The 9,655-nt window shown below is 52.2% G+C and overlaps 1 protein-coding gene across 5 annotated transcripts in view; it reads right to left on the reverse strand.

Moving 5' to 3' along the window:
- ACAP3 (ArfGAP with coiled-coil, ankyrin repeat and PH domains 3) overlaps positions 1 to 6,060 on the reverse strand; it is a 73,672-nt gene extending 67,612 nt beyond the window's left edge. For 2 of the 5 annotated variants that reach the window (XM_039390847.1, XM_039390846.1), the window contains exon 1: positions 5,912 to 6,060. In XM_039390847.1, coding sequence (XP_039246781.1) covers positions 5,912 to 5,958 — 47 coding nt within the window. In that variant the 5' untranslated portion in view covers positions 5,959 to 6,060. The remainder of the gene's footprint in view (positions 1 to 5,911) is intronic. The other 3 variants (XM_027728625.2, XM_027728621.2, XM_027728624.2) reach the window with 2 other exon arrangements.
- Between the last annotated feature and the right edge of the window lie 3,595 nt (positions 6,061 to 9,655).

Genomic DNA, 9,655 nt, shown 5'->3' on the forward strand with positions numbered 1-9,655 from the left:
ATTTCAAAGTTTGCAAATACTCTCACACTACTACAAACAAAACCATTATTTTGGTGACAAAGTCAATCATCCAGTTACCAGACACCAAAATTCCCCTTGTTCGTGTGGTACACAAGCAAAGTCCTGAGCTGCAGCTCCCATGAGCAGCCAAAATCAAAGATTGCTTTTCACTGCAAACTCACAGCTTGAAAGTCAGAGCAGTTTTATCTTGGGGGGGGAAAAAATTAATTAAAAGCCCCTTTTCTGATTTAGCGGGTTGGGATGGACCCCTGGGGTTTTACCTTCCGAATCGTGGCCCTTGGGGACACTCTGTTTACACAGCTCACAGTTCAAAGTTATTAAGGAAACTGCTTGATAAAAATTTGGCATAAAGCACCATTTTGCCAAGGCAGAGGTTTCAAGGCAGAACTGTCAAGTCAGTTCTCTCATCCCAGGGGGTTTTCCCTGACTCTACACTGAATAAAGACCTTCAGCTCTGCCCACAGCACTGCAGCTTCTTCTGAGTACCTCAGGATTCCCAGGGGAGTTTTAACGACAGGGAACTTCAGATCAAGGGATTTCTGCTTCCAAATACTCCTGTGCTACCAGCTATGGAGGAAAAAACCCCTGTGCCACGTGAGGGTCCCGGTGTGATCTGCGTGAACAGGATTCACCTGACACGGGAGCAGCTGGAATGTCACACACCCCCTCTGGGAGACGCTGGGAATGGCACATCAGGTACAAACTGCCACAAATACACATGTGGGGAGAGCAGACAACCATCAGCCCTGTCCCAGCCCAACCCCAGCCAAGGCCAGACCCGGTTCTGCGTTGCTGACTTGGGGTCACTTTAAAGCGACGCTGAAAAAAAGGGAGGCTGGAAACCAGGAAAGGGAATAAAGCCTCGCTCCACGGGGGAAGCTTCACACAGAGATATTCAGGGGCTGGATGGACAGGATGGACAACTGCAACTGGGAGAGCATCTCAGGGTGCTGTGAGAGGAATTAACTCCACGGTGACATTCTTGCTTTGATTTTTCCCTTTCCACGCCTCCCTTTGACTTCGGGAGCGCAACGATGGAGAGATAAGAAATAAACGCAGTAGGATTGACACAGATGATATCAATCTGCTTTTATGATGGTATCTTCTCTCTCGTGCAGCTGAAGCAGCAAGTGCTGGCAACTGGGCTCGTTAGTGTGAGATCCAAGAAGCAGCAGCTCTGTGTGGGCGTCGTGCGACTGCCACCGGGGCTCGGGGATCCTGCTTACATAAGCCTTGTGTAACAAAAACCCATTCCAAATCGATGCCTGTGCTCTCTGTGGTTAAACTGATTTTTTTTTGAGTTCCTTTTGGCCACCCCGTGTGTGATCTCAATTTGCTCTGAACTAACGAGCTGGCAAGTTTGGCTCACCTCGAACTGGCAGGGTCGGCCGGCACAGATCGTGCGGGAGCCACTCGAGTTTTCTCTGGGCAGGCCTTTGCTAACACACCTTCACCTGGCCTGGGTGCATCCAAACTGGTTCTGCTGGCTTTGAACTTGTCTAATTCCCCTCTGTTATCAGACTCAGCGAGATCAGTTCGACTGGGGGTTTTAATTCCTCCCGTTCTGTTTGAAACGCCCCAGTCAGAGTTCGAAGATTGTTTTCTAAATGTACTCGTTTTTCCACTTTCCTTTCCTCTGGCGAGCGGCTTTTTCTTTTCTTGCACCTTTCATGGAGCTGGAATTACACCCCTGCACCTTTCCCTGCCTAATGAGAGCCACAACAAGGTGCAGATGGTGCTGCACAGTGCCAGAACAAAGGTCTCTGCCCATGTCCCTGCATCCCTGCCTGACGACAGCACTGCTCCAGGAAGCCCTGGGAGTGTCTGAGCCACCAGACAAGAGGCTGCAAGGCATGGGGGAGGTGAAGCTGGGCTTGGGGAACCTCAATTCCAGGTTGAGCAGCACAGGGGGTTCCCCCCCCAGTGACCTGGAGCTGGGATGTCCATGGAGAGATGCTGTTAATTGTCCGTTCCTGTAGGTTGTGGTGGCTGTAAGGGCTCCTGGTGAGAAGGTTCCAGCACCTGAGTCACTGTGCTACAGTCAGGGCAGGCCAGCCCTGGCTCACCCCGTGGACACAGGGAACCCCGACCTCACAACAAGCTGATTAATCAGGTTCATTAAGAGCGACAACGACGACACCAGCAATGTTAGTTATGGAAATAACCACGCATCTCCTGCCCTTGGGGGAGTCACCACAGAGGCATTTGGGGTTTTCTGTGGCCCCCAGAGGGCTGCAGCCAGGCCCAGCCTCTGCAATTTGTTCCTGCTCTTCCCTCACCCTCCTGAGTGTTCCTGGAGTGCATTTACACCCCGAGTGAGTAACAGTGGCACAGAATCACAGAACGGTTTGGGTGGGAAGGGACCTTAAAGATCATCTCATCCCACCCCCTGCCACGGGCAGGGACACCTTCCACTAGCCCAGGTTGCTCCAAGCCCCCTCCAACCCGGCCTTGGGCACTTCCAGGGATCCAGGGGCAGCCACAGCTTCTCTGGGCTTCCTTTTTGCAAGAATGAATCACAGAATGGTTTTGGGTTGGAAGGGACCTTAAAGATCATCTCGTTCCAACGCCCAAAGGAACCCAACTGACTCATCTGGTACTGTCCCCTAAAGATCTCCAAGGGTTAGGGCAGCCCTGGCTCCTCCTGTGCATCACCCCAGACCACCAGCTTCCAGGGGCGAGTGGAACAAGCCAGGAAGGTGTTCCTAGATTTCCCAGCCTCCTCCCAGTTAAACAGGGCAGGGAGATGAAAAGCCACAATATCTATTGGGGTTGCATTCAAATGTGCAAGAACAGGTCCTTCAAGGTAATTATCCTTGTTTACTGGAACTGAATGCACGTCTCTACAAGATGTCTTGCAGAAATCAGCCTTATCTGCCCATCTGAAGGTTGGACAATATTCAAGTGTACGAAATTTAAAAGAAAATACAAGTTTTCGTTGTCTCTCTGAAGTTGGAAGCACTGAGGGACTGAGTGTGTTCTTAGTATTGATTTGGAGCATTTTGGCATGTAGTTGTGTGCTAAAGCAGACCAGTTTGGTAGCCTTATTATGGGATGTTCAATCCAGTGTTTGTTTATGCCTGTGTCGTTTTTTTGGAGCTTTCTGCCCTCCCTGTGTCTGACACACAGAAGACAATTTTTGATCATCTTAAAGGCTCACGATTGAGGAGAACAAACCAGCTGTAAAACACAGCACAACCTTTTGCTGGGAAGTGCAGAGAGGTTCTGTGGGTGCCAGCAGGAGAGGGAGGGTAATTCCTACCTAAAGGACTGGCATGGGAAACCTGGATTAAATTTTCCCTCTTTCACAATGTTTCCTATGGAAAGGGACTTCAGCTCTTGCTGTCTCAGCCTCTGTTGAGAAAGTGGATTATGTGCTACCTTCCATCACCACTTTTTAATCTATATTTATATATATATATATATCTGTATTTTACATTTTTATAGTTGTAAAATTTTAGGGACATGTTAGCAAGCATCTCTGCCCCTTACACCCCCCCAAGGATTCTCTTGTATTACCAACCAATAATTCTAACAGAAGAACTAATTAAAGATTTGGAAAGAAGAAAAGTACAAGAGGAGGCTAAAACCTGTACCTTTGAGAAATTCTATTTGGTTCTTTTTTTTTTTTCCTCCCCTAGCCCTGCTGAAGTCAGGATTTCTCACTGCTTAAGGTGTTCACAGTTTAAATATTCCCCTGCTCCATATATTTCAGCCCTCTTGAAATATCCAGCCTTATTCCTCCAGCCTAATCTCTTGTTCTCTCTGTAACAGGCAGACTGTGTCTGGCCATTTGGGAAATAGTTCATAATTCCATGCTTAAATAACTGCCTTTTGATAAAGGTCCAGCCCAGTGCTCTGAGAGCTGTTTTGTTTTTATGGATGGAGCAGACAGAGCAGAATGATGTTGCCTGCATACTAAGAAACTTGGCCCGGAGCCCACACACACACACACAGACACACACACACACAGCAAAGGCAAAATAAATAAATAAACATATCAATCAATCTTGACGTCACCAGGAAAAGGGTCACTGCCATGTGGAACGAGACATCTGGCCAGTGAAGTCACAGCTCTGGAAGGAAGCCACCGAGCAAGTTCACATGCTCTGCAGCACAATGGGACGAAATGACAGTCAAAAAGAGGAAAAAAAAAAGGGGGAGGATCAATTCTAATTGATGCTAAGTGAGCAAGGGATTAAAGCAGGAGCTCTCTACCTTCTGCCAACCTGTCCATGCCTTTAACCTTTTCCTGTTGAAAAACTCCCATGATTCCAACCCCACGCGGGGTTAAGACCAGCCTGTCATCTCACATGACACTGCCCATTACCTTTTAGAAACAGCTTTGGAACAAGACAGAGCAGACTCTCACCACACAATTAAAATTAAAACACGTGGAGGACCCTTCCCGCAGCCCTGCACATTCCCACACGCAGGAATAAAGAGGGTGCACTTGCCCAGGTGTTTGTGTTACCTGCAGCTGCACCACAACCGCACACAAAATGACAATTTGTCAGAGAACCCGCAGCCACAGACCACTGCAGCCTTTGGGATGCAGCCTGCGTTCCAAGGGAAGCTTTGTAAACGCACTTAAAAGCCAAATGCAAACTGTTTCACTCATTAAACAGAAAGGTTTTGAGAAGGAGGAACACGAAATGTCTGCAGGAAGGAGAGAGACACCCCCCCCCCTTCCCGACAACTCTTTCCCCTGCACACACGGCCAGCTCGCTCCTGCAGGCTATTGTCTGTATTTCCCTCGCTCCCCATCCAGACACAGCATTGAAAGCGGCAGGAGATTGTTCCCAGTGGAAGCTCTGATATTCCCTTTATAGCGCCGGGACATCGGAGCCCATCCGGACACGCAGCCGGGATGCTCCTGGCACAATGGAGCATCTGCCCCCGGAGCGTGGCGGCTCCCGCAGCCCCGGGCATTGCTCGGGCGGCCTGATTTGAATGCAGCGCAGCCGAGCCGGAGTCTTTGTTGTCATAGCCCAGATTCCTTCAAGACCGCTAAAAAAAAAAATTAAAAAAAAAAAAAAATCCACCCTCCAAGAGATGGGAATGTGACTGCATGGAAAATGACTGTATTCCTCTGAGCCCCGGCTCTGCGGGCGGTTCCAATCGGCTCTGTCCGGCTGAGCCCCGCGGGGTGATGATGCCCCGTCCGCCCCGTCCCAATCCCAACGGGATCCGGCGCTGCCTGCCCGGATCCCGGAATTCCTAATTTTTTAATTTTTTTTTTTTTTTTTCACGCGCTAAGCGCCCGGACAGAGCGGGACAGAGCGGGACAGAGCGGCGGGGAGGGAGGGCGGGATGCGGGGGGCGATGCGGGGCACGGGAGCGGGAGAGACGCGGGGTAGGATGCGGGGCACGGGAGGGATGCGGGGCAGAATGAGGGGCACGGAAGGGGGGGATGCGGGGTAGAATGAGGGGCACGGGGGAAATGAGGGGCCTGGGAGGGGGGGAATGCAGGGTAGAATGAGAGGCACGGGAGGGGGGGATGCGGGATAGAATGAGGGGCAGGGCAGGGATGCGGGGTAGAATGAGGGGCACGGAGGGGATGCGGGGCACGGAAGGGAGGTATAGGGGACAGAATGAGGCGCATGGGGGGGATGCGGGGTTGAATGAGGGGCACTGCAGGGATGCGGGGCACGGGAGGAGGGCATGCTGGGCACGGAGGGACAACGCCCGCTGTCCCGGTTGGGCCCCATCTCCATCCCCTCGGCGGCTCCGCGGGTGCGGGGCCGTCTCCCCTCTCTCCCCTCCGCAGCCCGGGCGCGGCCCCGCGCAGCGCGGAGCCGGGGGAAGGGCCCTGCCCGTCTCCGTCTCCCTCTCCGAGCCAAGCCGCCCGAAACCATTCCCGGGGCCGCCCCGGCTGCTTTGCTCTTACCGGAACCGGGGCGAGTCCTTGATGCACTCCTCGAACTCCACCGTCATGCTGCCGGTCGGCCCTGGGCGCGCTCAGCGGAGGAAGCGCATCGCCCGCCGCTCTGGAGCCGAGGACGCGCGGGCAGCGCCCGCCCCCCGCCGCCGCTGCGGGGATGGAGCGAGCCCGGCACCCGCCTCCCTCCCACCGCACCGGGGCACCGCGGCCACCGCCGGCCACGCACCGCGCCGGGACCGAGCGCGGTCACCGCCCCGCCGGGCATCCCCTGCCCGGCATCCCCTGCCCGGCACCGCGCTCAGGTGGGGGGGTGGGTGGGAGGCACCACCTTCGCTCGCAGTGACCGAGTCAATTAGGGTGCGAACGACCTCTGAGGTCACAGGATCATGAAAACATCACGGCTGGGAGAGGGGTTTAGGATCAAGTCCAACTGTCGCCCGCTGTGACCGCAGCGCCCAGCACCAGATCCGGATGGCTCTGGGACACCTCCGGGGATGGGGACTCCACCACCTCCCGGGGCAGCCTGACCACCCTTCTTTTTCCACCTTTTTATTCCGATGCCTGACCACCCTTCTTTTTCCACCTTTTTATTCCGATGCCTGACCACCCTTCTTTTTTCACCTTTTTATTCCAACGCCCGACCACCCTCAAAGTGAAAAATTTTTTCTAATGTCTGATCTGGCTCTCCCCTGTCTCATCTTGAACACCTCCAGGGGTGGTGACTCCACCACTTCCCAGAGAGACCTACTCCAGTGCCTGAGTACCCTCACAGTGAAACATTTTTTTAAATATCTAATCTGAATCTCCACCATCTCATCTCAAGGTCATTTCCTCTAGTCCTTCCTCTCAGTGCCAGCACGGTAGGAAAGCAGACCCCTCTTCCATACAATGTCCTTTCAGTGAGGTCCCACCTGAGTCTCATCTTCTGGATCCTAAACAAACCCAGATCCCTCAGCTGTTCCTCATAAGACCTTTGATGGCCTTGTTGCCCTTCACTGGACAACCTCCAGCATTTCAACGTCCTTTTTAAAGTGAGATCGAGTCCAAACTATGACCCCACACCACCATTATCAACCTGATCATGGCACTCAGTGCCACATCCAGCCTTTCCTTAAACACCTCCAGGGATGGCGATTCCACCACCTCCCTGGGCAGCCCATTCCAATATGTTATCACCCCTTTTGGGAAGGAAGTTGTGCCTGTTTCTCCTCTGTTTGGGTGAGGATGGGTGCTCAGATGACACTCAGGACATGGCTCAGGGCTGAGCTGGCTGTGACAGCAACCACCACCTTGGACACCAGCCTGGGCTGTGATGAGCTGGAGGGGCAGCCAGGCATGTCAGGAAGGAATTTTTTACAATGAGGGTGTTAAAACCACTGGGATGGGGTGCCCCATCCCTGGAAACATCCAAGGTCAGACTGGACAAAGCTCTGAGCAACCTCATCTAGTGGAAGGTGTCCTTGCCCATGGCAGGGGTTGGACTAATCTCCCTTCCAACCCCAAACATTCCATGATTTGCAGGTAGGATTGCCACAGGTTGTGTGCACTGGAGAAAAAAAAAAAAACACCCAACCAACCAAACTGTGCAATTCTATATCAGCAGCAGCAAAAGGATTGACATCAATCCTGTTACTACTTAATCTAGTTTTTAATTTTCTATACACAGTGGATTTGCTGCTGCCATCAGCCATGTGATAAATCTGCAGTGTCTCCTTTGAAGCCAACATAATCACCCAAGGAGGGAAAACATCTGGGCTTGGGGGTCCAGCTGAACAGATCATGTTTGCCACAGGAGAAGCACCGTAATGTGGTGTGGATAAATGAGGCTAATTAGTGTGGGCTTAGTCCTGAGCCTCCCCCCACCCAGCACCACAGACACAACAGTGTGAACCACCTCATTCACTGCAAGTTTTATGGGAACTGAGAGAGGAAATTCTGTAGGAACTGAGAGATGAACTTCTACAGGAACTGAGAGAAGGGCCTGAAGTGTAAATCTCCATGTTTTAAGAAAATCCTGTGTAATATGACCACGAGTCAAACGTGAGGGCCAGGGGTGTCTGAATCCTTGACAGGACGTCACGAGGAGGCCTCACCTCAGAACCATGATGGAATCAGGTGAAATGAGATGTCTAATGTCATTCCTGTACAAAAACTACAGCCAAGGTTCTCCTCCAGCCCCCTTGTTTCTGCCTGGGTTCTCAGACCTGCTGGGTTTGTCAGCCACAGCCAGGAGCACCTTTGTGTGAGCAAAAGTGAGTCACTTCACACACTTATCAGATGCTGGAGGGTTCTGAGGAATGCAGGCAAAGGAATTAGCCCTGCCAAACACCTCGGTCCAGAAGGGGCAAGGTGACCTCTTGTGGCCTCTGTTTTATGTGGTTTCATAAAGGTCAACCCAATGCAGTGATTATTTCCTTTGGTGCTCCCAGCAGAGATGAAAGCGGGCGGCTGCTCCCGCCCGCGTGTGTGTGAGTGTGCCCAGGCTCAGGGATTAGAAATTACCGTCCCCTTTAAAGCTGAGATTCATCACTTTCATTATAATGGAGTCTGGATGCCATTGTGTGGGTTGAAAGCCGGTTGGATTTTTCCATTCAAAGCAGATCTCAGATTTGTATGAGGGGCCGGGGATTTTCCTATTGCTCTCTCCCTGCTTTTCTAACGAGTTGGGTGCTTGTTTGTACTGGTTTGAGGCTTCTGCACATACAGACATTGCAGTTCAGTGTTTCAGAAAGACCAAGATTTTTAAATACAGATCACAGTCATTAAGAACATCTGCAGCCTTTGTGTATTATCATTATCTTTGCCTATTTTTGTCCCCGTAGCTGTTATTTACCCTCAGCCAGTGGCTGCCTGAACACATCTTTCCACAGGCAGGCTGAAATACATGGATGTGGGATTGCCTGAAATGCCTGTGCTGGCGGGATTTGGAATGGAAGGGACCTTAAAAATCATCCAGTTCCCACCCCCTGCCGTGGGCAGGGACACCTTCCATGAACTCAGGTTCTCCAAGCCCCATCCAACCTGGTCTTGGACACTCCCAGGGATCCAGGGGCAGCCACAGCTTCTCTGGGCAACCTGTGCCAGGGCCTCCCACCCTCACAGGTAAGGATTACTTCCCAATATCCCATCTATCCCTGCCCTCTGGCAGTGGGAAGCCATTCCCCTTGTCCTGCACTCCAGGCCCTTGTCCCAAGTCCCTCTCCAGCTCTCCTGGAGCCCCTTTAGACACTGCAAGGGGCTCTCAGGTCTCCCTGGAGCCTTCTCTTCTCCAGGTGAACCCTCCCAGCTCTCCCAGCCTGGCTCCAGAGCAGAGGAGCTCCAGCCCTTGGAGCAGCTCTGTAGCCTCCTCTGGACTTGCTCCAGCAGCTCCATGTTCTCTTTATCCCAGAGGCCCCAGGGCTGGACACAGAGACACATCCCCATAAACCACTTTTTTTGTGCGAGAGTTACATTCCTGCTTTAACATTTTCACTCTCTGACATTCTCCTCTGCCTGGGGGGGGGGAGGAGACTGACAGGTAAGTGATGCCCCCATGCTGAGCTGGGAATGGCCCCAGGGATCAAATCCCGTTAGGAATTGACAAAAAACAAACAGTGAGTCAAGCTCTGGTGGTTTCCAATGGCAAACGCTGAGGCAACCAAAGCTGGGTCACATAGTTTAACACGGTTATCAGCTGATCAGTTCTAGATAATAACCACAGTTATCAGGTCTGAGGAAGGCAGGAAGGCAATGAGCCCTGCAGAACCCTTC

The sequence above is a fragment of the Pipra filicauda genome, unplaced genomic scaffold, assembly GCF_003945595.2.
Source record: "Pipra filicauda isolate LSUMZ 115617 unplaced genomic scaffold, ASM394559v2 scaffold87_size3191425_pilon, whole genome shotgun sequence".
Taxonomy (NCBI): domain Eukaryota; kingdom Metazoa; phylum Chordata; class Aves; order Passeriformes; family Pipridae; genus Pipra; species Pipra filicauda.